This window comes from Vipera berus, assembly GCF_964194415.1.
Source record: "Vipera berus genome assembly, chromosome: 1".
Classification (NCBI taxonomy): Eukaryota; Metazoa; Chordata; class Lepidosauria; order Squamata; family Viperidae; genus Vipera; species Vipera berus.
Genome location: NC_138202.1, coordinates 289,706,841 through 289,733,333, shown reverse-complemented (window position 1 = coordinate 289,733,333; position 26,493 = coordinate 289,706,841). Strand labels below are relative to the sequence as shown.

General features: G+C 38.0%; 1 protein-coding gene across 1 annotated transcript in view; it reads right to left on the bottom strand.

Moving 5' to 3' along the window:
• The window catches only part of FMN2 (formin 2), a gene marked incomplete at its 5' end in the record, with an annotated part of 196,809 nt that extends 170,523 nt beyond the window's left edge, over window positions 1–26,286 (bottom strand). The window contains 3 exons of the mRNA XM_081323350.1: window positions 1,462–1,609; window positions 6,854–7,020; window positions 24,375–26,286. Of these exons, the coding sequence (XP_081179476.1) occupies window positions 1,462–1,609; window positions 6,854–7,020; window positions 24,375–26,286 (2,227 nt within the window). The remainder of the gene's footprint in view (window positions 1–1,461; window positions 1,610–6,853; window positions 7,021–24,374) is intronic.
• Between the last annotated feature and the right edge of the window lie 207 nt (window positions 26,287–26,493).

Here is a 26,493-nt window from a genome sequence, read left to right as displayed (position 1 = left end):
TAATATTGTTGATACCCAGATGATAAATCTAAAACAGCAACAGATGTAAAGTAAGAATAAAAATGATATATCCACCAACAATCAGATTAAGATGTATCAAACCAAATGTAATATTTTAAACAATAATTTGTTACTTTTCCTGCACCCACATAAAAATTACCCACTGCATGCACAATATTTTAAATCCTAAAGGAGAAGATTCATGTAAAATTTATCTAGCCTCCCAGGGAATTTATCGATTAGGAGCACAATGTATATATAAGACGATTTCAACCTCCATATCAGAGATAGTTAACCTTTTGAAGCCTTTGAGTTCAAATGTTCTAAGTGCCATTAAATATGGGGATGCCCAGACACAAAATACCACTTGGTGGAAAGGTGAAATAAAAAGTCCAATACTTGTCTTCAAAAATATCATAAAAAAACAAACAAAACCTGAAGCAGAAAGTCACTACTTTCAATCCTGTTTGCTGCTCTGCACAGCACTCATTTCACAGAAATTAATCTACCTGAATCATTGTTATATATTTATAACATTTATTCCTCCAAATGGAAGCAGAAAGAAAGAATGCCAAAACCATTTCCCCCAAAATCCATTACCCAGGGGGATACTGCTGATATATTATTTTAAATATATTATTTTTTAAAAGTTCTGTTCAACTTTACCTTCATCATTACATCATCATTTTCTCCTTCACCATTTCTTCAAGTCTTTTCTCTTTTGCCCTGTCCCGCCTCTAACTGCACCTCAAGCAATTTACCAGTTTTAGAGGCAAACAGGACATCAATATAAAATCAAAATGGAGAAAGATAAAACAAACTTGCCAATTGCTCATGAATAGTAAGAGCCGAATAGGTACAATAGTTGGAGCAGTGAAACAGGATTGGGGAAACTCAGCTCCACCCTCCTCCATTAACCACCCTCCAATAAGTTGTCACTTCTTGATAGGTTGTCAGTGCATCAGTGACAAATATACTGGTTTTTATTTTGTTGTGTTGATGTTGTTCTGCAAATAAACTCGGGAAGAATTTTAAACTTTTTTTTTTAAAAAAAGTAATGAAAATTGGCAAATTGCTATTAAGACCCTTCAATCTTCTCCCTAAAATGAACTTTTTCGCTGAAGCTTCAAAATTAACAGTGTTTACCCAGTGGAAAATTATAATGGGAAGTTGGGGAAATAATTTCACAGTGTCATGTAAAATATATTGTGTGATCTGGAGTGTGTGAATACAAAACTTACTTTCCACCTTTTCTTTATTTGATTTTTGTGGTGCCTTACTTTCAGAAGCTCCAAGCAGCATTCACTGCATTCCTTCCTCATATTGCTCTTCACAGGAAGAACTTTTGAGATAGAATTGGCTTTTTTTCTGACCTCCAACTAATAGAACCATTGGCTTTAAATACAGGCTTAAAGATTTGGTAGTTACTGCCATAACTTCCATGTACTGGTATCCACTTACCTTTCTTTATATGGTGCACTTTCAGTTCTTCATCTGGAGGCTTTGGTGCTGGCCACACTGATGGAGTTCTCCTTGGAAATCTTCCTTCCGTGTAATCTGACGAATGAGTGGGTTGATTGACTGCTGCCCAAGTATAAAGTTGATCTTGCTGTATTTTCAAGACCAAAATAAAATACCAACATTATGCATTTTCAAAGCTATTATCTCTCTCTCTAACAATGCAGTGCTACTCCAGACTTTGTTTTCACATTTTACTTCATGAAACCTTGAAATCATTTCAATTTATTTTAAAAAAAATTCTTGAAAAATCTTGGCTCTATATTTGCTGAATTAGAAGTATTAAAAAGTTAATCTTTATATCTACCTAATAAATAACATCAGAATATTAAATGAAATATTTTAAGTCAACATTTCTGGAGAACTTAATTGTACAAACAAAATTATCTTGATTTTGTACAAAGAAAGACTTCAGGGGAATCCCAATTACCTGTGAACAGGGTAGAGGACTTATACCTTAACATTTAAAACTAAATTGTTTTATATGGAATGGCATACACTGAACTGAAAAGCATCTAAAGGAATTGGCTTAGGTTGTTTGTCAGCCCAGTCAATTTAGTTCATAAATACGGTGCCATCCTCATGTTGCTATGGAACAATACCTTGGGAACAGAAAATTTAAAATGAACTCTTTATTGTCCTTTAAAAAGCATAAATTGTGAATGACAACTTTATCTTAGAATTTGGCCTGCAGATATTTGAGATTAGACTAAGGTGTAATATTGGTCAGCTTGTTTGCTGAAGCTGCCATGATAAGATTGTGTTAATTTAACTTACCAATGCTGAAAACTGTAAAGCACTTATAAACTTATAAGTACTTTAAAAAGTATTGAAACTGTAATAATTATCATTTCTGTAATAATCGCTGAAAATGTGACTGTTATATCCCAAGTACCTTGTATATTAGATTACTAGAAAGGAAAGATCAGTTAAAATTATATTCAAATTTATCTTTAAAAAACTCCCTTTTTACAATCCTGCATTTGGGATATCTTAAAGTGTTATATAAATTAATCTGGGATTAATTGGGAAGAAATTATAAAGTCATCTTTGAAATTCACATGATAGCCCATTTCTATTTTCCTTGCCCAGCAGCACTGGCAGGTATTTGGAAATGGTAACCTTTATACTTTGTAAAACCTCTTTCATGCTCGTGCACACAAAAAGTTTTGGAAACAAAATCCCGCATAGCTGCTGAAAATAAATAAATAAATAAAACTATTAATTCTTAATACAATATAGCTATGGTATATTTTTATATAGCCTTAAATTGTAAATTTAACTATGAAATTTATATATTATGTCTTCCTTTCCATTCTTTATCTTGATAAATCAGACAGAAGTTTACCTTTGATATCTCTGCAGAAGTCATTTTGGTTTACAAGGGGAAAAAAAGGTCTGTACTGTTACTGACAATTTACTGAATATATATGAACCATCCAGTTTTTCTTTAAAACTTTCGATAACAATAATAACACAATAATTATAACTATACAAACTTTTCATCTGTTATTAAGCAGACTAGCCTTGCAAGTTAATTGCTCAGTAAACAGCTGCTGACAAAATGTATATAATATATCCTCTTTCACAATGATGTCTGCTTCTGGTTTAAAACTGCAGAGCTATCTTAGAAGGGCGAGGCACAGTATTTGCCTGCAGAATCTGAAGAGTGCATCCAGTTTCAAATCAATACAGCTACTGCTTTCTCCCATTACATTTACCCAAACAGTTCTAATTTTCTCAGAGATCTACCTCTGTTCTAGTTTACAAAACAGTAACTTCCTATTGATAGGAAATTTCATTGTTAACTACAATGTTATCAGTTAAAACCGTAGAGTACTTACATTAAGAGCAAACCAGATGAGCCCTCCAAGCTGAATCATAGGACTGCTATTATCTTGTTTGTTTCTATACTGACGTAGGCAGACTCATCTTATGAATAAGTAAGTAGCAACTAAAATCTTACAGCGCAGTTAGCATCAACATAGATATTTTAACTCATCGCACTCTCTGTTCACAACAGCTATCAGCTCTTGGAAAATCCCCAAACAAGGAAAATTTAAGAGTTAAAATTTTAACGTGATAAAAATTGAATTAAGTCAATTCACACTTAATCACTTGAAACAGTTGCAAGGAACTTACAATGACTTTTAGTCAGCAATAGGAAGGAAGGAAGGAAGGAAGGAAGGAAGGAAGGAAGGAAGGAAGGAAATATAAAGTACTATGAGAAATTAAAGGACAGATATTACAGAAATTCTATTTTCTCTTCTTTTGCTTTGAATTTTCTTGAATATTTTCCAGTTCTTTTTTTAATAATAAAAAGTGCCAGGTATAACAGAAGAACAATGTCATTTCCAAAAAGCCTCCCTGTTTTTTTAAACATTTATTTTTGATTAATAAATAATAGGTTTTCCTTTCAGAAAAATTTAGCAGTGCATTCTACTAAAATGTTTACTTCACAAAGCCTTCCCAAAATTTGTTTTGATACCTAATATAAAGAATGCAAACTGAGAGTAGAATGAAGTTTTGCAAAATCAAGTATCTCAGAATATCCCAGCTTATCTCCAAAGTAAGGAAATATTTCAAAATATTAGAACAGAACCCTAAATAGGCATGGGCCTACATTGGCCTAAGTACTGTCCGGTGGTTTGACATATCCAGAAAGTTCCATTCCATGCTATTTGTGAGCAAAGAAAGGCAAGATAACAGACATGCTCTTGCTGCAGACTTGTTCTTATTGCAAGCAATTGGACATAAACCTTCAACGTGCATATCACTGATAGTTTCTTGCTCAACGTTCAGAAAAGTGGATGCTGTTCCTTAGACATGAAGTCTCTTGGATAATACTCAGAGTCTGCCAGTGACTCAGCTGACAAGAAAACTGGGATGAGTCACAGGTTCCTGTCATTAAAATCCCCTATTAGAAGGAGAATACCATGACTCATGTATGTGTCTCTCAGGCAGGAATGCAGAATGTGAGCACACCACATGGATGCTGAGATTCAGGTTGCCTTTCAAAAAAGAAATGTGCCTTCATCTCCCAGCACATTATAGAATTTCAACATGAACTAGACCTAAAAATATGAACAGAATCCCCATAGACACCTGCTGCCAAATGTAATAACTTAAAAAAACTTCTCTGTGCCAGCTATGGTTGGTTTTTGAGCTTGAATTCATGTAGTAAAGTTTGGTGTGCACATACAGACTGCTTTTCGTAGGGCATTTTCTACAAATATGTCTTGATTTGTTCTATTTGTATTAACAGATGGCACAGAAGTATATATCTGGGAATCTATGTTATAAGTAAAATTGACTGGTTGATGACAGAGCCTGGTCTTGTATTCCTCCTCCTCCTCCTCCTCCTCCTCCTCCTCCTCCTCCTCCTCCTCCTCCTCCTCCTCCTCCTCCTCCTCCTCCTCTTCTTCTTCTTCTTGTTGTTGTTGTTGTTGTTGTTGTTGTTGTTCTTCTTCTTCTTCTTCTTCTTCTTCTTCTTCTTCTTCTTCTTCTTCTTCTTCTTCTTCTTCTTCTTCTTCTTCTTCTTCTTCTACTACTACTACTACTACTACTACTACTACTACTACTACACCTACTACCAAACCTCATTTTACCTGAAATAACATCTAAGGAGATTTCTAAAAGGAGTGCATTGAGAGGTACCACTGCAAAATGTTGTGATAGCCTCAGATATGTCTGTAATCTTTACTTTATAATTATTGTTTCATTTAATTATTAAGTAATTATTTATTACTTATTAAGTAATTTACTAAATATAATTGACTGCATGGCCTAGGAACATGAAATAAAGCAGAAGAACAATTTATTAATATCTGCCAATTTCTTGCTAACACTGTTTTTAAACATAACTATACATGGACAACACCAGACAAAATCCACAGAAATCAGATTAACTGTAACAACTAAGATATGGGCAGGGGCTGACTATGGAACAGGTTACAAATTGCTCATGTCCAAGTTCCAGATAAAACTAAAGCAGAAGGAAGCCAACCAGTTTCCACAGTATATACCTACTGGATCATATACCTATCCCTTTCAAGGAAAACATAAAGGATCACTTGGTCCCGTATGTCAATAATGGTGAACCAGAGAAACTATGGAATGAACTTAAAGAAATTTTATGAATATAAAGAGAGACTGCTGAAAGAGGAGAAAGCAGATTGGATGTTAGAACAAACTGTAGAAATTGCCAAGATAAGAAGCCCAAGCCAAGAAAGATAAAGATCTTAGGAAAGAACTTAACAAAGAAGTTCAGAGACCTCTGGAAGATACAAGTTATGTGTTATGTGTCTATCCCTTCAAAGATCAAAATTGTGCAGGCAACAATTTCCTATGGAAATGGAAATTGGACTCTGAAGAAGCAGGATAGAAACAGCATTGAAGCTTTTGAATGCTGCTGTTGGAGAAAACTGCCAAGCATACCACGGATAACCAAGAAAACAAACAAATGGATAATTGTATTCTTATTTAAGGAACAAATGACTTCGCTCAAATTATCCTACTTCGGATACATTATACAAAGACCTAACTTCTTGGAAAAGTCTAGAATGGTGGGAAAGGCTTGGGAGCAGATCCTCCTGGAGAAAACCTATTTTTGTGATTGGTAAAGTTGACCCTTGTTTGATGGCATATCTAATCAATCAATCAATCAATAATATATATTAGTATACATTAATATACAGTTGGTCCTCAACTTTTGTCTAGTCACTTAGTGAACATTTGAAGATAGAATGAACCTCCTCAGAACTATTTAGGATCCATTTCCAAATTTGCGACAGCTGCACAGACACACATATCAGTAGTCAAGTAATTGCATTTTGGGCTACTTGGCAGCTGAGTCACCTTTTCTGATTGTTTGTTACATCCTGCAGTTATGTAACCATGATCTGTGACATTTTTTGCTAGTTTCTGGTGTTTACTTCTGGTTTTTCACAAAAACACCCATTGTTGAAAATGGATTTGCTTAATAATCACAGCACTTGTTTAACTATTGTGGCATTTGCTTAAAGACTGCTATAAAAATGTCAAAAAATCAGGTCTGATCGTATGATGTCTCAACATGCAATAATAACACCTTACAACTCTAATTCCAGGCTCAGTTACAGTTGTGAGTCAAGGACTATTTGTGCTGAAAAAAACTACGTTGGTTTCAAGTAGGAGTAGATAGTACAAAATAAAAATTTAAAAAATAGGGTATCTTATAGACATTTAAATGACAACCCAAAATGAATAGCTTAAGAGTTACTTAAGGAAATGTGAAAAAAGAGCAAATTGTCATAAAATCTCTTAAATAGAAACAAGAGTTTAAGGTATGGCTTACATCAAACGCTGGTGCACTTTGTTGTGCGTTCTGACTACTTGGCTCTCTGAAGCAGTCACTGAAGGGGAGCAAAAGACCCATTGCAATGATCCAAGAACAAAGCTTCTCTGCTTCTTCTTGGGGTGCATTCTCCTGCTGACTGGAGAGCTTTTCTAGCAGAGTTCGCCCTGAAGGAAAAGGAAAAGTGAATGAATGAAGGCTAGAGTTATCATCATCTGTGAAGCACACAATCTGACAGGTAGAAAATATTATCTAACTCTTCAGATACTACATGTGAATACAGCCCCTCTTCAAATGCTTTACTATAGCTTCCATTTGATAAGCATCAACACCATCATCCCAATATGATTCAGATAACACCTTCTTGGATTTGGATAGGCCATTTTGGTACAATATGTGCTACTTTAAGAGAAGCAACTTCAGAGAGTTAAGTACTAAATTTGGGGATCTAAGGCTGCTGCATCATCCATGTGGGGGTCCTTCACTTCAGTTATATCTCTTGCATGCATCATGGGCACATGAATGTAGATTGGAGGATTATATTAGCTACTGGTACAAGCTATGCCATAGCTTGCTGCGCTGTGATGCGAATGCTCAGCAAATAGCGTTGTCTTTTCATAACTTAATTAAATTTCTTCCACCTCACAGGGTACTAAGACTTAAATTCTTCATTACAATGATAAATTCTTAAATGTAAAATAGCATTCAACCTATAACCTACCACTTATCTGGGAAGATTTATTGGAAGAAGCATCAAGCTTATTTATAGACACATTCCCAAAAGTTTTTCCTGACAGTGAAATGTGGGGGAAGAAGAGAAAGAGGTTAAGTATAATTATCACAAAATATTACTGTTCTTATAGGGGGCAACTTTCTTCTATTGGCCAGCCATTTTCTGAGCTTACCAAGCTCTTAAGAGTATGATTAGAAGTGAGCAGTTGGATGGTAGCAACAACTTACCAGAGGATGCCTTTTCTGCACTGCAATAGAATTCTGCCAGGATTTTAGCTCTCGATGAACTCGAACTGTTTAAATTGACATATAATGATATATCTAACTTCATCGCCCTTGACCAGGGGTAGGCAACCTTGGCTCTTTTATGACTCATAGACTTTAACTCCCAGAATTCCTGAGTCAGCATAGCTGACTCAGGAATTCTGGAAGTTGAAGTCCATGAGTCATAAAAGAGCCGAGGTTGCCTACCCCTGCCCTTGATCATCTTAACAAAAAGCAACATTTAAAAATATGTGTGCTTAAATAGATGCACTGTCTTGTACTGTCCAGTTAGATGACCATATAAATTAGATTAATTAATAAGTAGTAAAATAAATATTTTTTTAAAAAAATATGCACAAATGTTGGAGGATTTTGAGCAGCAAAATCTGACAAAGTTCTCTAACCTACCTACTAATCTAGGAAAATGAATCAGATGTGTTGGTTTAAAAGTGCAAAAATAACAAATGACATTCTTGAGCCTCCCCCCAGGAAACATGATGTGGTTCCTGCTAACTTGCCAGTCTGCTGATCTTTTTATAAATAAACCTCAATTTACCCAAATGGATTAGTCTGATTTTGCTGGAAAAACAGCAGAAAGTTCAATTTATGCTTGCATGTGCACATAAATTCAATATAGCACTAATACATAGAAGCTGTCAAAAAAGGTACAAGAAAGCAGAAAAGATATTTGGTCCAGAAAGCCTGCCAGCCTCTTAATACAAATGTTTTGAAGTATACCAAGCACAACCAGAAAAAACAAATAAATAGTTTTTAAAACAAATCAGTCCAAAGTTCTCAGTCAAGGCACAAATTATCAGGCTCAGACTATCATACTTTGATTATATTACCTGAAGTCTCAATCCTTGAAAACTTCATAATGTTGGGAAAAGTGGAAGAAAATAAAAAAGTACACCTAACAGCAAGGTGAATGGATTCATTACAAGGCAATTAATGTACTACTGAAGAAACCTAGACAGCTAGATTGTTGGCATATTGACTTGGAGGAAGTCTGTCTATACAGTCACTAAAAGTGGACATGGAATTAATGGCATTTAATCAACTAATCTGAGACAATTCTTGTAATAACCAATAGCAATTGCACTGAATTAGGAAAATCCTATTCTCGAGCTGTCCATTTCAAGTTTTGCTTCAATATATTACTTTGCTTACTTCCTTCTTATTAGACCGTATAAGGAGCAATTCTTTTCTGGTAATTCATTCCATGTACTAACAGAACAGCCATACAGATATTTATATCATCAAGAGATGATTGCAATTACCATGTAAATTAGCATCTTAAACCTCTCTCACACAAAGAGCTTTTATATTTCTCTTGTATTTGAAGTGTCCTGCACTGTCAGAAGTACATATTCATAAGAAATTAAGAATAATTCCTTGCCAGCTAAACAATGATAATTATTTTGGTTGCAAAGTAGTAAATAAATCTCTGCAGTTACACTGATGTTAGATCCCAATACTAAATTTTACTGTATCTGATGGCTATTGCTGCATTTATCTATCTATCTATCTATCTATCTATCTATCTATCTATCTATCTATCTATCTATCTATCTATCTATCTATCTATCTATTTATTTATAATGAGACTTCTATGCCGCCCTATCTCCCGAAGGACTCAGGGCAGCTAACAACAATAAAATACAAATGAATACAAATATTAAAAAAGAATTAAATTGTGTCAAAGTCCCACTAAAACCAATAAAAACATTTAAAATCATAATTAAAAACCCCATTATCATCAGTCCAGGTCGGCCTGTTGGAAAAGATATGTCTTAAGGTCACGGCGAAAGGACCAAAGGTCTGGGGCCATCCAGAGCTCCCGGGGGAGTTGATTCCACCAAGCAGGTGCCCCAACAGAGAAGGCCCTCCCCCTGGGAGTCGCCAGCCAACATTGTCTGGCCGACGGCACCCTGAGGAGGCCCTCTCTGTGTGAGCGCACAGGGTGATGGGAAAACGTTCCTGGCAGCAGACGGTCCTGCAAATATCCCGGGCCTAAGCCATGTAGGGCTTTATAGGTAAGAATTAACTAATTCTCAAAAGCTCTTAGGGCAGTTTTTCATGGTAATACTTCATTCTTTCCCCTCAATAATCACTTTGGGTTTGACCTGCAGATATTTATAGGCCTTGGTTCATAGAGTGTCCTTGAATTATATAAATACAAGAAGCTCTCTTAGCAAGGGTTTTATTTATTATTATTTTTTCCTTTAGTTCTATGCACATAACATTTGGGTGGCTTATAGGAATTAAAAATGCAAATGATAAGCAGAATAAAACCAATAATCAGAAGTAAAACTGAAATCACTATGAGCCAAATGTCTATATTTATATTGGTCTTTTCTAAGGTAAGGTCTTAAAAAACTGTCAAAAACTAAGATGTTGGATGAGCCCATCTGTTAACTGTTTTGGAATGATTCAAAGGTACATTTTTCAAAAGGTAACTGGACTGTTTTTTTCCCTTGAGGAAGAAGAAGAAAATGTTTTGCTTCTCATCCAAGAAGCTTCATCAGTTCTGATGGGAGGATGGAAGGATAGGTACTGACAGTTAAGACTGGATGCTGGGCAGATGGAAGGATAGATTCTCATAGGATGGAGGGTGGGGTGGGAAGATTTTATTTCTTTGCAATCATGTGGTCATTAGCACTCTCTCTGAGAGAATTTAAAGCCACTTGGGGGGTTTAGCTGTGCCCTCAGGGTCACCTGAATCAAATTGAATTGGAATCAGTGGTGGGATTCAGCTAGTTTGCACCACTTCGGCAGAACCGGTAGCTAATTTTTTGTTGCCTAGGCCCAGAATGGACTTCTGGAAGCGGCATCCACACAGAGAACTGGTTGTTCACATATTTGAATCTCACCACTAATTGGAATGTGCATATAGTGTGATTTGCCCTCAGTTGTCTGCTGTCTTGTGTTAGTGTAATCCAGTTAGTGTTGTTTTTTTGCTAACCATTGACATTTATATTAGTAGCAAGGCAATATAGAATAATACCAAGAAAAGCAACAACACAAGAACAAGTTATACCATTGGTCCATCTAGCTTAGTTTCAGAATTGTCTATTGAGTTCAGGGCTTTGGATAGGGAGTTTTGTCCCCCAATTAGAGACTGACGTTTATCATGCAAGATATGTACATTATAATGAAATGTTCACAGCCAATATCTATAAAATAAATATCTATAAAAATAAAGCTTTGGCTTTTATAACTAACATATATAGTACATGGTTCCCTTCGTCCTGTGCGCTCCCACCTGGAGGGCCTTCTCAGGGTGCTGCCGGTAAAAGACTGCCGGCGGATAACACCCAGGGGGAGGGCCTTCTCAGTGGGTGTGCCTGCCCTTTGGAACCAGCTGCCCGTGGAGCTTAGGACTGCCCCCGACCTTCGGTCATTCCGCCGGGACCTGAAGACCTGGCTCTTTGAGCTTTCCGGCCCAGGCTGAGAGTTTTTAATTGGGGTTTTATATTTTTCAGGGATCAAATTTAATTATTTTTAACTGTTTTTAACTTTTGTATTGTATTGACATTTTTAAATACTTTGTAAACCGCCCTGAGTCCTATGGGAAAAGGGCGGTATATAAATTCAATAAACTTAACTTAAACTTACTCTTTTTATGTAAAGAATCTCATTTGCCTAATTCATTCTGAATTAATCATAATTTTGTGTGTTTATTTTCTTCTTCTGCACAAACTCTTACAGGTGTAATTCTTTTATTTGATGATTTGCAGAAGTCCTCTGATCTGTAGTTATATGATATCAAACTTAATAAAATCATACAGTCAATGAATTTAATTCAATAATCAGAACAGCCTTGTTGTAGAAGTCAGCCACATGTTAAAGAAGACAGAAACCAGTCTTCCACAAATTTATAAGTCTTTCTCTTGAATAGTTTCATATTTAAACTCCTTTGAATTTCTCTCAAAATAAAAAAGCAATTTCAAGATTTCTCCCTTTATTCTCACATTTATCCATCATGCTCTATGTACCTTTTTACTGTCTTTCAACATAATCAGAAAATATGGTTTATACCTGGTAAAATTCGACATGGCCATTTAACTTGATACAGCAAGTCATTATTGTCCTTTTTCAAACTTTTTAAATAAATCAAACAAAAAATCCCATGCCATTATATCATACCAAAAATTACAAGAAGATTCTCCATCAAATAAAAATACAGTGGGAAAAACTGGATGCTATGTGGAGCAGATACCAAGATGTTCCACTTCTAGTTTTTGCACTGTAAGTGATGGCCATGGTTACAATAAAGCAGGGGTGTCAAACTCAAGTTCATTGAGGGCCGCATCAGCATTGTGGTTGCCCTCAGGGGGCCAGGTGGGTATGGCCTGGGTGGGCGTGGCCTACTGGGTGGGCGTGGCTAGAGTGCGTATGGCCTACTGGGTGGGCATGGCCAGCTCTACTGTACATCGTTTGCATCAAGGGTGCCTATGGGGGCCTGGGCAGGAGTCGGACAGATCTGAGGGTCTCTGGCAGAAGGAGGGTCTCTGGGCCAGGGCCAAGGCAATGGGGGCCATTCCCTCACTGTTTCCAGGATGGCTTTGCGGGCCACATGAAACCACTTCGAGGGCCGCATCCGGCCCCCGGGCCTTGTGTTTGACATGTCTGCAATAAAGCATAATTCAATTTCAGTGAAGAAGAGTTTCCCCCCCCCCACAGAAAATAGGGTTTGTGCAAAGCTCTTTAGTAGTCCTTTCCTTCAATATAGGATGTAAAGGAGTATCTTCAAATGGCTACTACAAGAGACCACAAGCCAAAGCTTAATATAGAATATTTAGGATTTTAAAAGTTCATTTGGTTATAATCTTCCCCTCAGAGGATGCTGGGCTACCCTCAGGTCCATTGTGTTTTATTCTCATTCCACTTGTTGTTTTAAGAGACTGAATAGACTGAGGGCAGATGCTTTCCTTGGACAATTTCCAAGGAAATGGCAATATTGTACAATGCTGGTTTATGTAACAAGCGGAAGTCAAAAATCTTTCTACAGCACTGACTCCACAGCAAGTTGTTTCCTAAGAGCGGATTTGAACATGTCAATATGTTAAAGTTTATGTGAACGGATAATATAATGCATATGAAAGTATAACTTCCTCATTTTTCACTGAATGTGTTACATTTCTTCCCCTCATAAAGAACCAGAAGAATATTTAAAGAATAGCCTCAATGACTAAACATGTTCCTTCTTGCCATCCCCAGATTCTGTCTTTTTAAAAATAGCTGTGACGGATAATTCAGCTTTGAAGAATAAACTCTTTGAAAATAGCCCCAAACAGCCTTTTCTTTATTTTTGTTCAGTAATGTGATCATATGACGCAACTGTTTATTCAAGCTGAAATAAAGAATCTAAATGCCATTAAAAGAGAAAATGGATGTGTCATATCCAGCAAACAGCATACTTAACTTCTAAATCCATGAACTCACATATTTCTATCCAAATTTCACACCTAAATTCTGGCTGTTGCTGAAAGACATATATTAGCCAGTGTTATTTCTTAAACAAGTAAATCCTTTGTACAACTCTGTTCACAAATTTAGTATGCAAATCTGGCCACAATACAGCATTTTTGACTTTTTGCCAGACTCCTAAGAATGGCTGCATTTATGTAAAAGTTTCCAAAGAATGTCTGTTTGATACCACTCAGAGCAATTACTGATTTGATCCATTTTTTGGTTAAAATACAAATTTGTTAGAAACTTCAGGAGACTGAACTGCAATTACCTTTTACCTTTTAAAGGACCAGTGTGTTTTTACAAAGCACAGTAAAATATATCAGAACCATTCTGTATTTCTCTAGTGTTAATAGCAGTCACATTCAGAAGTTCAGCATACAATTAAGGGACAAATGTACCATCTGTTTGATGGATGGGCGAACCTATGGGAACATCTGTTTAATTATAGTTGCATCTGTTTAACTATAGTAATACATACTGTAAAATTCAAGCTATAGCAAACATTTCTTTGTATTTTTACTTCCACATCTCAGAGAGTAAATTTTTTAAATTGTGTTGAACAGAAATGTCCCAGGCCAAACACATAGATGTTAAATATGTTGTGAAAAACAGGAGTTTTCCTTTTATGATATAGAAGGGGAAATTAAAGAGAGAAAAAATGGAAATGTTTGTATGTGCCTTTCCTAATCAACACAATGTATATTATTTTTGTTACATTTTTGCCCAAAACAACCCTTCTAACTCTCTTGGTTGTTTTCAAGACAATATATATATAAAAAGAACATCTTTCAATCATTATGAGTATTCTCTATTAATTTCTCTGCCCTTACCTGGTTTCACAGAAGGATTCTTGCATTTAATAGTCAAATCATTCAACCCTGAATAAATACTATATAAAGATTTTTTTAAACCCATCTCACAGTCATTGCCTTACATTGGATAATTGGCAAGGAAATAAACCCACAAAAATACCAGATAAAGCTTGGTAACAGATTTTAAAGTCTGATTACTAAGGGATATAGTGACAGAAATGTCCCAGGCCAAACACATATAGTGACACATATAGTTTTTTGTTTTAAAGTTGGCAAATCTTCTTGGTAACAGATTTTAAAGTCTGATTACTAAGGGATATAGTGACAGAAATGTCCCAGGCCAAACACATATAGTGACAGAAATGTCCCAGGCCAAACACATAGATGTGGTTGATGATACTTGATTTGCTCTAGAACCCAGAGAACTGATAATAAGAGGCAAACTGAATACCTTCTTTTATCCATACTTGCTTTATATTTATAATTCTAAATATAAAAAGAACAGGAAATAAATACTATTTACCATCTGCATATAGAAACACAGACTCATTCTGATGGATTTGACCTTAAGGTTTTTCAATGGCTTCTCTGTATGTGATAAAAACAATGAAGCAGCTGATTCATCCAATAGTATGGTCTACTTCTCCAAAACTAAATGTTGCACAGCCTGTTTTTTTTAAATATTTTTGTAATTATTGAAGAAATATTTGTATAATATTGTCCAGTTTGTGATCCACTAGGAAAACCTGTTACTCCCCAGACAAGGGCTGGTTATGTATGGTTTGGGCAGAACAGACACAAGTTTTTCATTTTGTAATAGTTGGTGGCTGAGCCTGCCTGACAAATCTTTTCTCTTTTTTCCCATCCCTGTTTATGGATGACAGCTGATCTGAAGGGGAGACACAAAGGAAGCTAATGGAGCCACTTAGAAAGCAGAAGTTTTGTCCTAATTAAAACAAACAAACAAACAAAAAAACAGCTTAAACTTTAGTAAAAGAAATGCAAAGAAACATTGAGAAAGGAAAAAAAAAATTCAGGAGTCTACTGCCCAAACTGGGAAAATACAGGTATTTCTTGACTTATGTGCACAAGTGAGCCCATGTAATCCACGTAGGTGCCTTGCTCACTGACACAATCCCAGTTTTCCCTGTTGTGGTTGTCAGAAGCTTTTCCTCTGCCCCACCATGCCTGGAAGGCTTCAGTGGACTATGCCCATTGGCTTGAAGAAACCTACTGCAGACCAGAAGGCCTCAGTTGGCTAGGCTCAGTGGTGCACATGGGCCTCCTGATACTCCCTCTACTCGCAAGAAGCTTGGTCTTCTCTCTCCCCTCCCCACCACCCCCAAGAAGAGCAGATCCTGTTTCTGGTCAACCTGAAGAAAGCTTGCTTTTGTTAGCTTTCTAGCTGAAGCTCACATTGACTGGATGCACCTGACAGCAGCTGCCAGGAAAGGGAGAAGCAAGTGGACTCAGGTGTGTGTGTGGGGGGGCAGTGTTGATGATGAGAAGGGTTCTCGGAAGTGGTGGGTAGAAGGCCAGGCTTCTCTGGACTGATGAAGGGAAATGTTTCCATCTTCACAGGAAGATGACAGGAAGTATCCATTTATTAGATTTATATTTCTTTTTATTCAGGAACTGAAGGCAGCACTTCCTTTTCCTATTTTTCCCCACAACTGCCCATACCGTTATTTAACTTTAGGATACAAATTAATTTTCTTTACAAGGAATTGCTGCAGTGATTTAACATATCCCCTTAACCCTCCCCACAGTAACTAAGAATGTGTCAAGTCCATCATATCGTTTCCAGTTTATTAATTAGCACTACTCTTATTTTTGTTCACATGAAATAATTCCTATGTGAATTGCCATGCTAGTACCACTAACACTTCAATGGGATGTCACTGGTAAAATATTTAAGGGACTATTGCTAAAACTAGCCAGGGACCATTTCTAGAGGGCAGGAATGGATGACATTGCATGCCATTAATTCCCCCATTCACCTTGGAAGTGACTTCAAGACATGCTTCTCTGTTTCACTTTCAAAATACATTTTCCCTCTTATGTGCCTGGAGTGTTTCTGCCTGTCTGGGACAGAGCATTAAGATTATTTTACATTAACCTCAATAGTTCATTGACTGTCTTGTTGAAGGTGGACCAAATGTCCAACTGAGCAAGGGTTTATAATGAGCTTTAATAGCAGCTTTTATGCTTTCTGTTGATAGCACTGCTGAAATAGCAGAGCGGTTATCTTTTTTTTAGCATAGAAAGAGTCACCAGCCTGAAACCTATCAGTATTTTTAAAACTATGAATATATTTTCCTAGAATAGCTAATTTTGTGTCTTATTAAGCCCTATTTTTGTTTGGTTTTAAAGGCTGACTGGTGAACTAGCTATTCAAAAAAAGAAAAAAATATTTCTTTCTAAACATATCTTCTTTATGCCAGGGTTTTTCAACCTTTTCACCCCCTGTACTACTTTTAGGATATGGCAACATCTGAGTACCACCAGTCGCATAGCAAGGTGTCAAAAACTTGATGACCCCCCCCCCAAAAAAGGAAAAAAGTGATGAAGTACAGGTAGTCCTCAACTTACAACAGTTCACTTAGTGACTGTTCGAAGTTATAATGGCACTGAAAAAAGTGCTCCCCCAAGCCACAGCCTAGCAAGACACCTGCCTGCCCACCCAGTGGCGCTCTTCCTCCTGTCCAAGGTTTTCATTGTTGTGAGCATTTCTGTTGAGGATTGGCAGTGGGGGTGGGGTGGGGGGTGTTTGGTTTTTATTTCCCCCATCTGCTGGATGGTTGCAGCAGGTTTTGGTCACTTCACATGACCCTGGGACACTGTGACCATCATAAATATGAATCAGTTGCCAAGCATTTGAATGTAAATCACAAGACCCTGGAGATGCTGCAACATTCCAGCTGATCAGCACTTCTTCTTCGTATATATATATAAGAAGGCAAGATGGGCAAGAGCATATATATATATATATATATATATATATATATATATATATATATATATATATATATATATATATATATATATATATATATATATATATATATATATATATATATATATATATATATATATATATATATATATATATATATATATAATCACTTGCATAGTTACATAAATCCACAATAGTTATACCTTAGTTGAACATCCTTTAAAAACTGCAGTTGCAGCTGTTCATTGCCATTTACATCATGGTTTAGAAAAGCCTTACCCAGAAAGAAACACATGGGCTGGGCTATTTTAAAAGTAACATGGCAGAAAGCCCAGCTATAAAGCACTGCAAACTAGGCCACTATTTGCTCATTCCAACATCATGGGGAAAAGCAGATAAATTGAACAGAGATGCTTCAAATTACATATAGCAACTGCAAAAGCAGATTTTTCATCACGCATGCAAAGCAAACTCTATAAAATGTGCAATAGAAAATGTCAATTGTGTGCAGTGAAAGCATTGCCTTGCACTTGGAATCCATTGAATCTAGCTATTCTTCTTTTCATTTAAATAATCAGTGTGTCTCTGCCAGATAGCTTATCTGCTATACTACAACCAAGGAAGCCAAAATCCTGGTTTTGGTATTGGACTTAGTTCAATTGTGGTTGTCTTAGTGATGATGGATACAGAAGGGAGATCAAGCTGAGACCTTTAAACACTGAATAGGGATAGATCATCAATCAGTTATTGGTTAAAACAGAGCTCAGAGCTGAGGGTATAGCAAGGCACACAATCCAATGCAACTTTTCATAAAGTCCTTATCTGATGGCAAAGAAACCAGAAGCCATGCTATGCAATTGGATTGAAATGTGAAGATGGCAGATTTAGTGCCAAAAGCCTTGGGTATGACCTCTGACCAAAGAAAATCTTAGCAACAAACTCTGAAATGTCTGTCATTCCACAAACAGCAGAAAGAGCTTAAGATATAAAACAAATAATGTGTATCATTTGTTCCTGCTTGTGAAGGAATGCAAGGATAAAGGGATGCTTAGTAGGCCTAAAGATTTTAGAGGCAGCTTGCTAACCATAATATCAATTTGAGGGGAAAAATGACTGAGGGATCTATGGCCCTAGCCTCAAACATATAGAGGTTTTGTGACTCTTGTAGGAGAATAGAATGGCACAAAATATTCTACCAATGAAAAAATTGAAGGACACTTCTGAAAAATGGAGTCAGACATTAATATTAACAATGTTAATAGTGATATATGCCTCTATGGATAGACTGTGTCTAAAAGATATTATGGGAGATGAATAAGTTTTATCTAACAAGACAGAGGCTGAATTGAAAATGGATTTACAAATGACAGGCTACAAAAATGGCATAGGAAAAAAAATGCTACAATGTACATATAAAAGAAACCAAATGATATTTTAATATTTACAAGGGACATACAAACAATAAACTAAGAGAGTGACCTGGATATTTTTTTCAAAATTGGGCAAACAAGAGAGATTTGTTAAAGCTTTGAAGAATCTTGTGAGAAGGGATAAAGAAGAAATAAAAAGAAATCAAGTTCTTTGACATTTTTGAGTAGACTAAGGATTAAGATTGCTGCAATTAAAAGGAAGGAATATAAAGTTAGTTTATTTGACCAAGATTAAAATAGATATATTGTTACCAATAAAGGAGCATATTTGTAGATATATTGTTATTTCTGATAACCCTTAATGGACTTTTGGTAAGACCAGCACTGAAATGATGGTGCTTTATAGATTGTTTATAGGTTAGAGAAAGAATATTAGAATTTAAGAGGTCAAAAGTTACTAAAATTGTTTATACTTGTGATGAAGATTGGAAGACTATCTCTCTCTCTTTCTTTCTCTCTCTCTCTCTCTCACACACACACAAACACACAAACACATGTATACAATATTCTTACTTTTCCTTTTTTTTCTTTTTTCACATCTTCCCTTTTTTCCCTTTGCACCTTTTACTCTTTCTAATTTTCTTTTATTTCAAGTATATTTGTAAAAGTCATCTTGTTAAGTCACTATATGTCCTGTTTTCAAAATTCTTATTTAAGCTTAATTTCCCCTCGGTATTCAAATCATTCTTCTCGCTCATAATTCTCCCAAAATTAATTACCTTTAAATGTCCAAACTTTCCATTCACATACATTTCCCCCCTAACTTTCGTTTAATTTGCATTAGTTTTCAGCATTGAAATTCTAATGTTTAAGAAAATTATTCCAAAAAAAAAATATTGAATGATTCCCTTGGGTCTACTGTTTGTGTTCTGTAATGGAATGTATAGGGAAACTTCATCTTGTCTTTAGCAAAATGGCGTCATGTAAAGGAAGATGCATAACCTGAAATGCCAAATCAGCCTCTTGTCAAAATTAATTAATTTAATTATTTATAATTATTTATTTCACAATTATTTATTGTAGAGGACAGAACTTCTGCTGCAAAGGACAATGTACTATAGTTTCCCACTGAGATTAGGTCAGATGGGGTGGGGGTGGGGTGGTGGGGGTGGGGCTGTGGGGGGTGGAAACTGGGAAACTTTGGAAGGAAAAGAAAGTAGATTAAAAGCCTGAAAGTGAAGTAGTCATGAGATGTCTTGTGCTAATGCTTTTTTAGCATGACAAAAGCTAGCAATGAAAGTGAAGCAGCTTTTTAAAATGCAAAGTATATACAAGTTAGTGGCTCAATTCAAAACATCAAAGACTTTTTATGAGTGAAAAGAGAGTCAGCTATCTTAGAAAATAGTTCTCCCTACTTAACAGACATCTGCTGGGATTAAAATTGAACATTTTCCGTCTGAGAGAGTGTTAAGAAGAAATAACTGAATGATTTATACAAACTTCTGAGTGCTGAAGGAGTTTTTGTCACCCACAAGTTAAACTACCAGGCCATCCCTGCTTAGTCCATTCTCTGGCCTCCTTATGTGGAAGCAATAGGATGAATCAATCACAGCCCAAAATGAAAAGAAGTAAGCTGAAGGATTGGACTTTAGTGGTGGCTGATAGCTTTGAAAGCAATCCCAGAATAAGGATTCATACTGAGATTCTAGAGCCAACTATTTTGTATGACTAGAAATTTTGATTGGGACTTTTATTATTCTGCAACTTTTATTCAGGATACAGAATAACAGAGTTGGAAGGGACCTTGGAGGTTTTCTAGTCTAACCCTCTGGTATAGGGTTTCCTGCTCAGGCAGGAAACGCTATACCATTTCAGACGAATGGTTGTCCAATCCCTTCTTTAAAATGTCCAGTGTTGGAGCATCTACAACTTCTGGAGGCAAGTCATTCCATTGATCAATTGTTCTGTCAGGAAATTTCTGCTTAGTTCTAAGTTGCTACTTTCCTTGATACTAGCATATGTTTTCCCACAACATATTTAGTAAAGGTAAAGGTTCCCCCGCACATGCGTGCTAGTCGTTTCCGACTCTAGGGGCCGGTGCTCATCTCCGTTTCAAAGCCGAAGAGCCAGCGCTTGTCCGAGGACGTCTCCGTGGTCATGTAGCCAGTATGACTAGACGCCAAAGGCGCACGGAACGCTGTTACCTTCCCACCGTAGTGGTCCCTATTTTTCTACTTGCATTTTTACATGCTTTCGAACTGCTAGGTTGGCAGAAGCTGGGACAAGTAACAGGTGCTCACTCTGTTATGCGGCACTCGGGATTCAACCCGCCAAACTGCCGACCTTCTGATCGACAAGCTCAGCGTCCTAACCCACTGAGCCACCACGTCCCTTACAACATATTTACTGTATGCCAAATTCTAACCTATATCAAGATTTGCTTTTCAAACTTACATTTCTTTTGGATTTCTTTTCAAGCAGTTGCAATGATGTAGTAGGGGTAGGCAACACTTCAGATTGGGGCATATACATATAGTCCCTGTCTGAAAATCCTTAAATTAACCTTTCCCCCCCTCTTCCAGGTTCACACAGGTATCCTTGATACCTACACACTTGCAGCAGAAGGCTTATTTAGTTTAAGATTGCAAGTTTAAGATTGAAAGCATCCTGTCATACAGCATCACAGTCTGGTTTGGAAGCATCACTGCTTCAGACAGGAAGGCGGTGCAGAGAGTGGTGAGGATGGCCGAAAAGATCATTGGCAGATCCCTCCCTCCCATCCAGGACATAGCACAGAAGCGTTGTTTGAACAGGGTCCATAAGATTATCTGGGACACTACTCATCCTCTTCACAACCTGTTTTCCTTGTTACCTTCTGGGAGGAGGCTTCGTGGTATCCGTAGCCGAACATCCAGATTCAAACATAGTTTCATTCCATACAGCATTAACCTTTTGAACTCTCAGGCTTCCCCCTTCCATTATATATTCAAGTTGGACAGTATTTAATATTTTATTGTTATGTATATATAGGGGTGTGGGTATATACATATGTTGTATGTAGTATGTTTTAGGTGTGTGTCATGTATGTGTCTCACTTTGAGAGTGGACAACTAAATTTCATTTTTGATGTGCGCCATTGTGCCCACAGTAAAAAATGACAATAAAGATTATCTTATCTTATCTTAAACAGCTGTTACACAAGGCCCTGTGCAACATTGAACAGCCCCATTATCTATTAATTCTAATCTACCCGTTATCTTCTACCCATTATGTCTGTATGCTTAATAAACTTCCACACATGCTAAAGCACAGCTTATGATAATAATGTGATTGTTTCAGTGTGTGACTCATACTTTTAAAGAAGACACACTCCTTACCATTATGTAGCTGTCTTCATATGGCTCACTAACTTGTCAATAATCATAGCCTAGAATCTTGTACAAATTCAGGCAATGTCTTTATAGTATGGATAAGTCTTATGAATCCCCTTATAAACTTCAGATTACAAAAGAAGACATTCACAACCTTCCCTCCCCTAAGGTCCATTGAAAAAAACAGATTTGGATGGCCTTTCTAAAACCTAGCAGATTTGGACTTTGGGGAAATGCTACTCCAAAGACAAGTGACAGTGATTGAAAAGGCACATCTCCAAGGCTCTTGAAAATGGCAGTCATTAAATGAGGGGACTTAAAGTAAGATCTTCTACAAGACCTTATGGATGGATGGATGGATTGGGAGAAGGCAGTCCTGAAGATATCAAGAACTTCTATCTGGGGAATTCTCCTTATTGCAAACCAACTGATTCACTGATTGAACACTTTGCAAGTGATTGGAATAAGGAGACAACATATGGTTTTTAAGGTGCATTCAACATGAGCCAATGTGGCCTAACAAAGTGTCGAATGCACCTTAAAAACCACATGTTGCCTAATGGATAATGTTCAGCATAAAAAGCTAGATTGAAAAAACACACAAATAGAAACCCAATATTGGTGTCAATATGCAATATGTTTGGATGAGTAGTGAGGATCCTACCATAGTGGAATATAGCATTTACTGCCCCCAGCACTACAATATGAAAAATACAAGCTGGCCTGACAAGTACAGAGCTAGGCTATTGCAACATTACTTCTTTTACCAAAATGTCTTTGGATTCTTTCCTCAACACACAAGTCCTTGAAGTGCTAGTAGAGTCATCAAAGGAATGTGAGAATACACATTCCACAAAGAAGAGGGAGGCAAGCTATTCTCCAAAGCGCCCGAAGGCAAGACATCCCAGGCCTTCCCTGGGAAGGCTATATTTCAAAGCACCTGAAGGCAGGACAAGAAGCAATGGATGGAAATTAAGGAGAGAAGCAACCTAGAACTAAGGAGAAACTTCCTGACAGTTAGAACAATTAAACAGTGGAACAACCTGCCTGCAGAAGCTGTGAATGATCCAACACTGGAAGTTTTTAAAAAGAGACTGAACAGCCATTTGTCTGAAATGGTATAGGGTTTTCTGCCTAAGTAGGGGGTTGGACTAGATGACCTCCAAGGTCCCTTCCAACTTTACTATTATGATTATTAATACATCACTATCCATTACCAGTCCTGGCTTTGGAAAAAGTGGAGGGAATTGGGAGGTCCCTGTCACCCTCTATCCAATAAGCACTATTTAAACCTAAACTTAGCGCAGAATTAAGTGCTGGACTCAACTGCCTTGGTCTCTTCCTTTTTCTGATCCTCTGTAGAGATTTCATGGGCATTACAATCAGATCACAAGGAATGCTGGATGTAGGCAAGGTCCAGAGGTATTTGGGACAGAAAAAGTAGCTGTTAGATGGTGGGTATCAGAGAGGGATCCAGCACCTCAACCTTTGTAAGCTTGGAGGAGATTCAGTGCCCTCTTCAACTTGGTAGGGGTCCCTGATTCAGAAATGATATCAGTGGATGGATGGATGGCCAGCCTTGGGTACAACTATTAATTTCCTTTTGCTGTTATTTTAGCTTTTTTTAAGGTAACAATGATCTGTATTAAAAGAAAGAGGTAAGAAAGCAATAAGGTATAAAATGTATTATACTTTAGAAATAGATTATTTGTGTAAGTGGCAGCAAAAGGCCAGATTGGCTCAGCAGATGAAGTGTTAGGCTTCTGTCCAGATTAAACCAATAATATATTGGCTAACTGTGATCACTTTTACACTTTCAGGAACCCCTGTTTAAAATGAATTTACAAAAGATCCAGAATATAATAAACATCTATCAAAACTGCAAAGTATTTGCCTATTACAGTCAATGCAGAAAATAAATTATCATTATTAACAAGTTGTTCTATGGACACAATAGCTCACTCTTTTCCAAAGTGAAAGTCTCTAGTTAGGTTGAGACTACATTTCCCAAGACTCCTGAGACATCATGGTTCCCCAGGACCAGAATCCTCAGCCATTATGAACTCACCAATATATCTAGAGGACAGTAGGTCTGGAAAGGCCCAAAGAAACCTAGAAATTATATTTACTTGCCTTGATGCATACAACTTATAACAGGGGTCTTCAAACTTGGCCCTTTTGTGACTTGTGGACTTCAACTCCCAGAATTCCTCAGCCAGGCATGCTGGCTGAGGAATTCTGGGAGTTGAAGTCCACAAGTCAGAAAAGGGCCAAGTTTGAAGACCCCTGACTTATAATGTACTATATCACTTGCCTAATGAGTATTTTTAACATGCTTTAGTGAGGAATTTTGCAACAAACATTACACTCATTTCTACTGGAAATACAGAACTCCCGTAATCATTTGCAAAGGTTGGAATCTCAGCTGAGCTGTAAATGGAAGTCACACCAACAAGAGAAAAGAAGTTATGATGATGATTAGATGTTTCTGCTTCAGAGATGAAGCTGCAGCAATGTTTGTTTATACGGGACACTTACCTCGAAATACATTAGGAAAGGCATCAGTAGGTGGTGACATGCCTGAAAACTTTCTCAAATGATTCAAAGGCACTCTTTCCCCTTGGATACCACCTCTGGTCTGCCTGCGCTCCAAAAAATCTGCAGAGCCTGACTTTTGAGCTATTTCACTGGACTGATCTGAAACCTCACGAGTCCAGTCTGCAGAACGGCTAAATGGCCCTGCCAAACTGGCAGATCTCTGTTTCTTGCTTGGTGCCTTCTCTTTCAATCGAGAGGGCTCCCGTCTCCTCTTAAAGAGGGGGCTCTGCGAGGGGGATAGGCCGGGCGAATGGTTCGGAGAACTCAGCTGCCTAGTGGTGGTTTTGACGTAGCAGGGGTTGATGAAAGGGTACGATTTAAAACATTTCGGAGTGTGCACCGGACTGCTGGCGACATCCTCTGAGGAAGAAGCCCCATTTTTCATTTCCACAGAAAAGTCCTCCTCCATGGCTTCTCTGCTAGTGGACAAACTCCATTTCCTGTCCGTGGCCACGGCAACCTGATCCCCGCCTGCCTCTGCCAGTTCAGCCTCTCTTCTGCCACCTGTACCTTCAACAGCAACTCTTTCGGTCTCAGACTCCCCTGCGGGGGGTGGGAAATTAAAGACCGAACTGCCCAGCAGAGTCCCTTGTTCTGTAATTGCAGCATTGGGAGTAGAGAAGAGGTCCCTTCCTTCCCCAGTGGGTTGTTCCTCTTCTGCTGGCAATTGCTCAGGTGCTCCCTGCATCTCAAACACACTGCTGCAGGAGTGCCCCATTCCATTTGCCTTTTCTGACACCTCAGGCTGACAGCTTGGGGCATACTCTGTGACTTCTGATTTAGCAGAGATTGGCTGCTCGGTATCCGGGCTACTGTCTTTGTCACTGCTGAGTGAAAGAAACCTTTCAAAATCTAATGGGGTTGCTTGAGAATTAGCCATGTGTAGGACCATTGTTTTGGTGCCCTGCTGTTCAGCTCCAATGTTAATTGTCCCCTGCTGCTGCTGCAGTCTAATTGCCTGCTGAATATCAGAAAGCAAATCCTCTTGCTCGGTGGCTGAATGAAAACTGTATATATCCGTATCTGAGCCGGAGCTGGTTCTTTGTCCATCTTGTGGCTTGGCAGCTGCAGGGCGAGTTTCATTTGTGTTTTCAAAATGCTCTGCATCGGTATCTGAGAGACCCCCTTCATCTGCAGAAATGCTTATATCAGGAGTTTTGGTGAGAATGGAGTGAGCACTGTCTAGCTCTCCTGTGTGCCCGGCCTGGCTTTCTAAAACATCCTCTCTCGAGCTGCTGGTTCCATCTTTAGACTTGGAGAGGTTTTTCCTGATGCGCAGATTGGAAAACACAGATGGCCTGGCTTCACACTTGCCCTTCTTCTTCGATTCTCCCCCTTTCCCATGCCTGCCCAGGGTCTTTTTGCTCCCCCCTCCTTTCTTTGTGCCCTCAGCATCCCTGGGCCCAGAAGCATCCTCACCGCCTTCGTGTCCATCACCTGCATTCCTCTTCAGCTTCCCATCTTGGTTCCCCATGGTGTTCAGCGGTCGGGCAGCGTCAGGAATCAAGCCATGGTGCTTGGCTTCGTTCACCTGGGCAGGCAGGCAGGCCCTCTCAAGTAATCCAGGGTTGTTTTCGACCGGTGGTGATGCAAGGGAAGCGAAGGCTTGCTCTGATTCTCTCTCGGCTGCTCGAGCTGCCTTTTTGCATAATGTGCTGCCAGCATAAGGCTCCTCTGAGACATGCTCAGTAGAGCACTGAGAGATGCAGACAGCTCCTTCTGATGGCAGCTCCTGGTATCGTTGCCTTTTCAGCCTTCGTCGGCTCCCCTCCTGGCTCTCGCTCTGGTTAGATGGAAAGAATTGTGTCTGGACAGCAGGAACTTTTTTCCCCAGTGCCTCTGTCTCCTGCATTGTGAACTCGCAGGTCAGTCTGTGACATGAGTGCCTCAGGAGTCAGGGCTTCAACACTTCCCTTTCCTGGAATTGGGTGTTGGGAAAGAAGAGAAGGAAGAAAAGGACAAAAAAAGAAAGGGGGACAAAAAAACAATATTAAACCTCATGATCCATACCAACTTTCTGGTTATTCAACAGGAAATCTGGGACATTATGTTGCTTTCT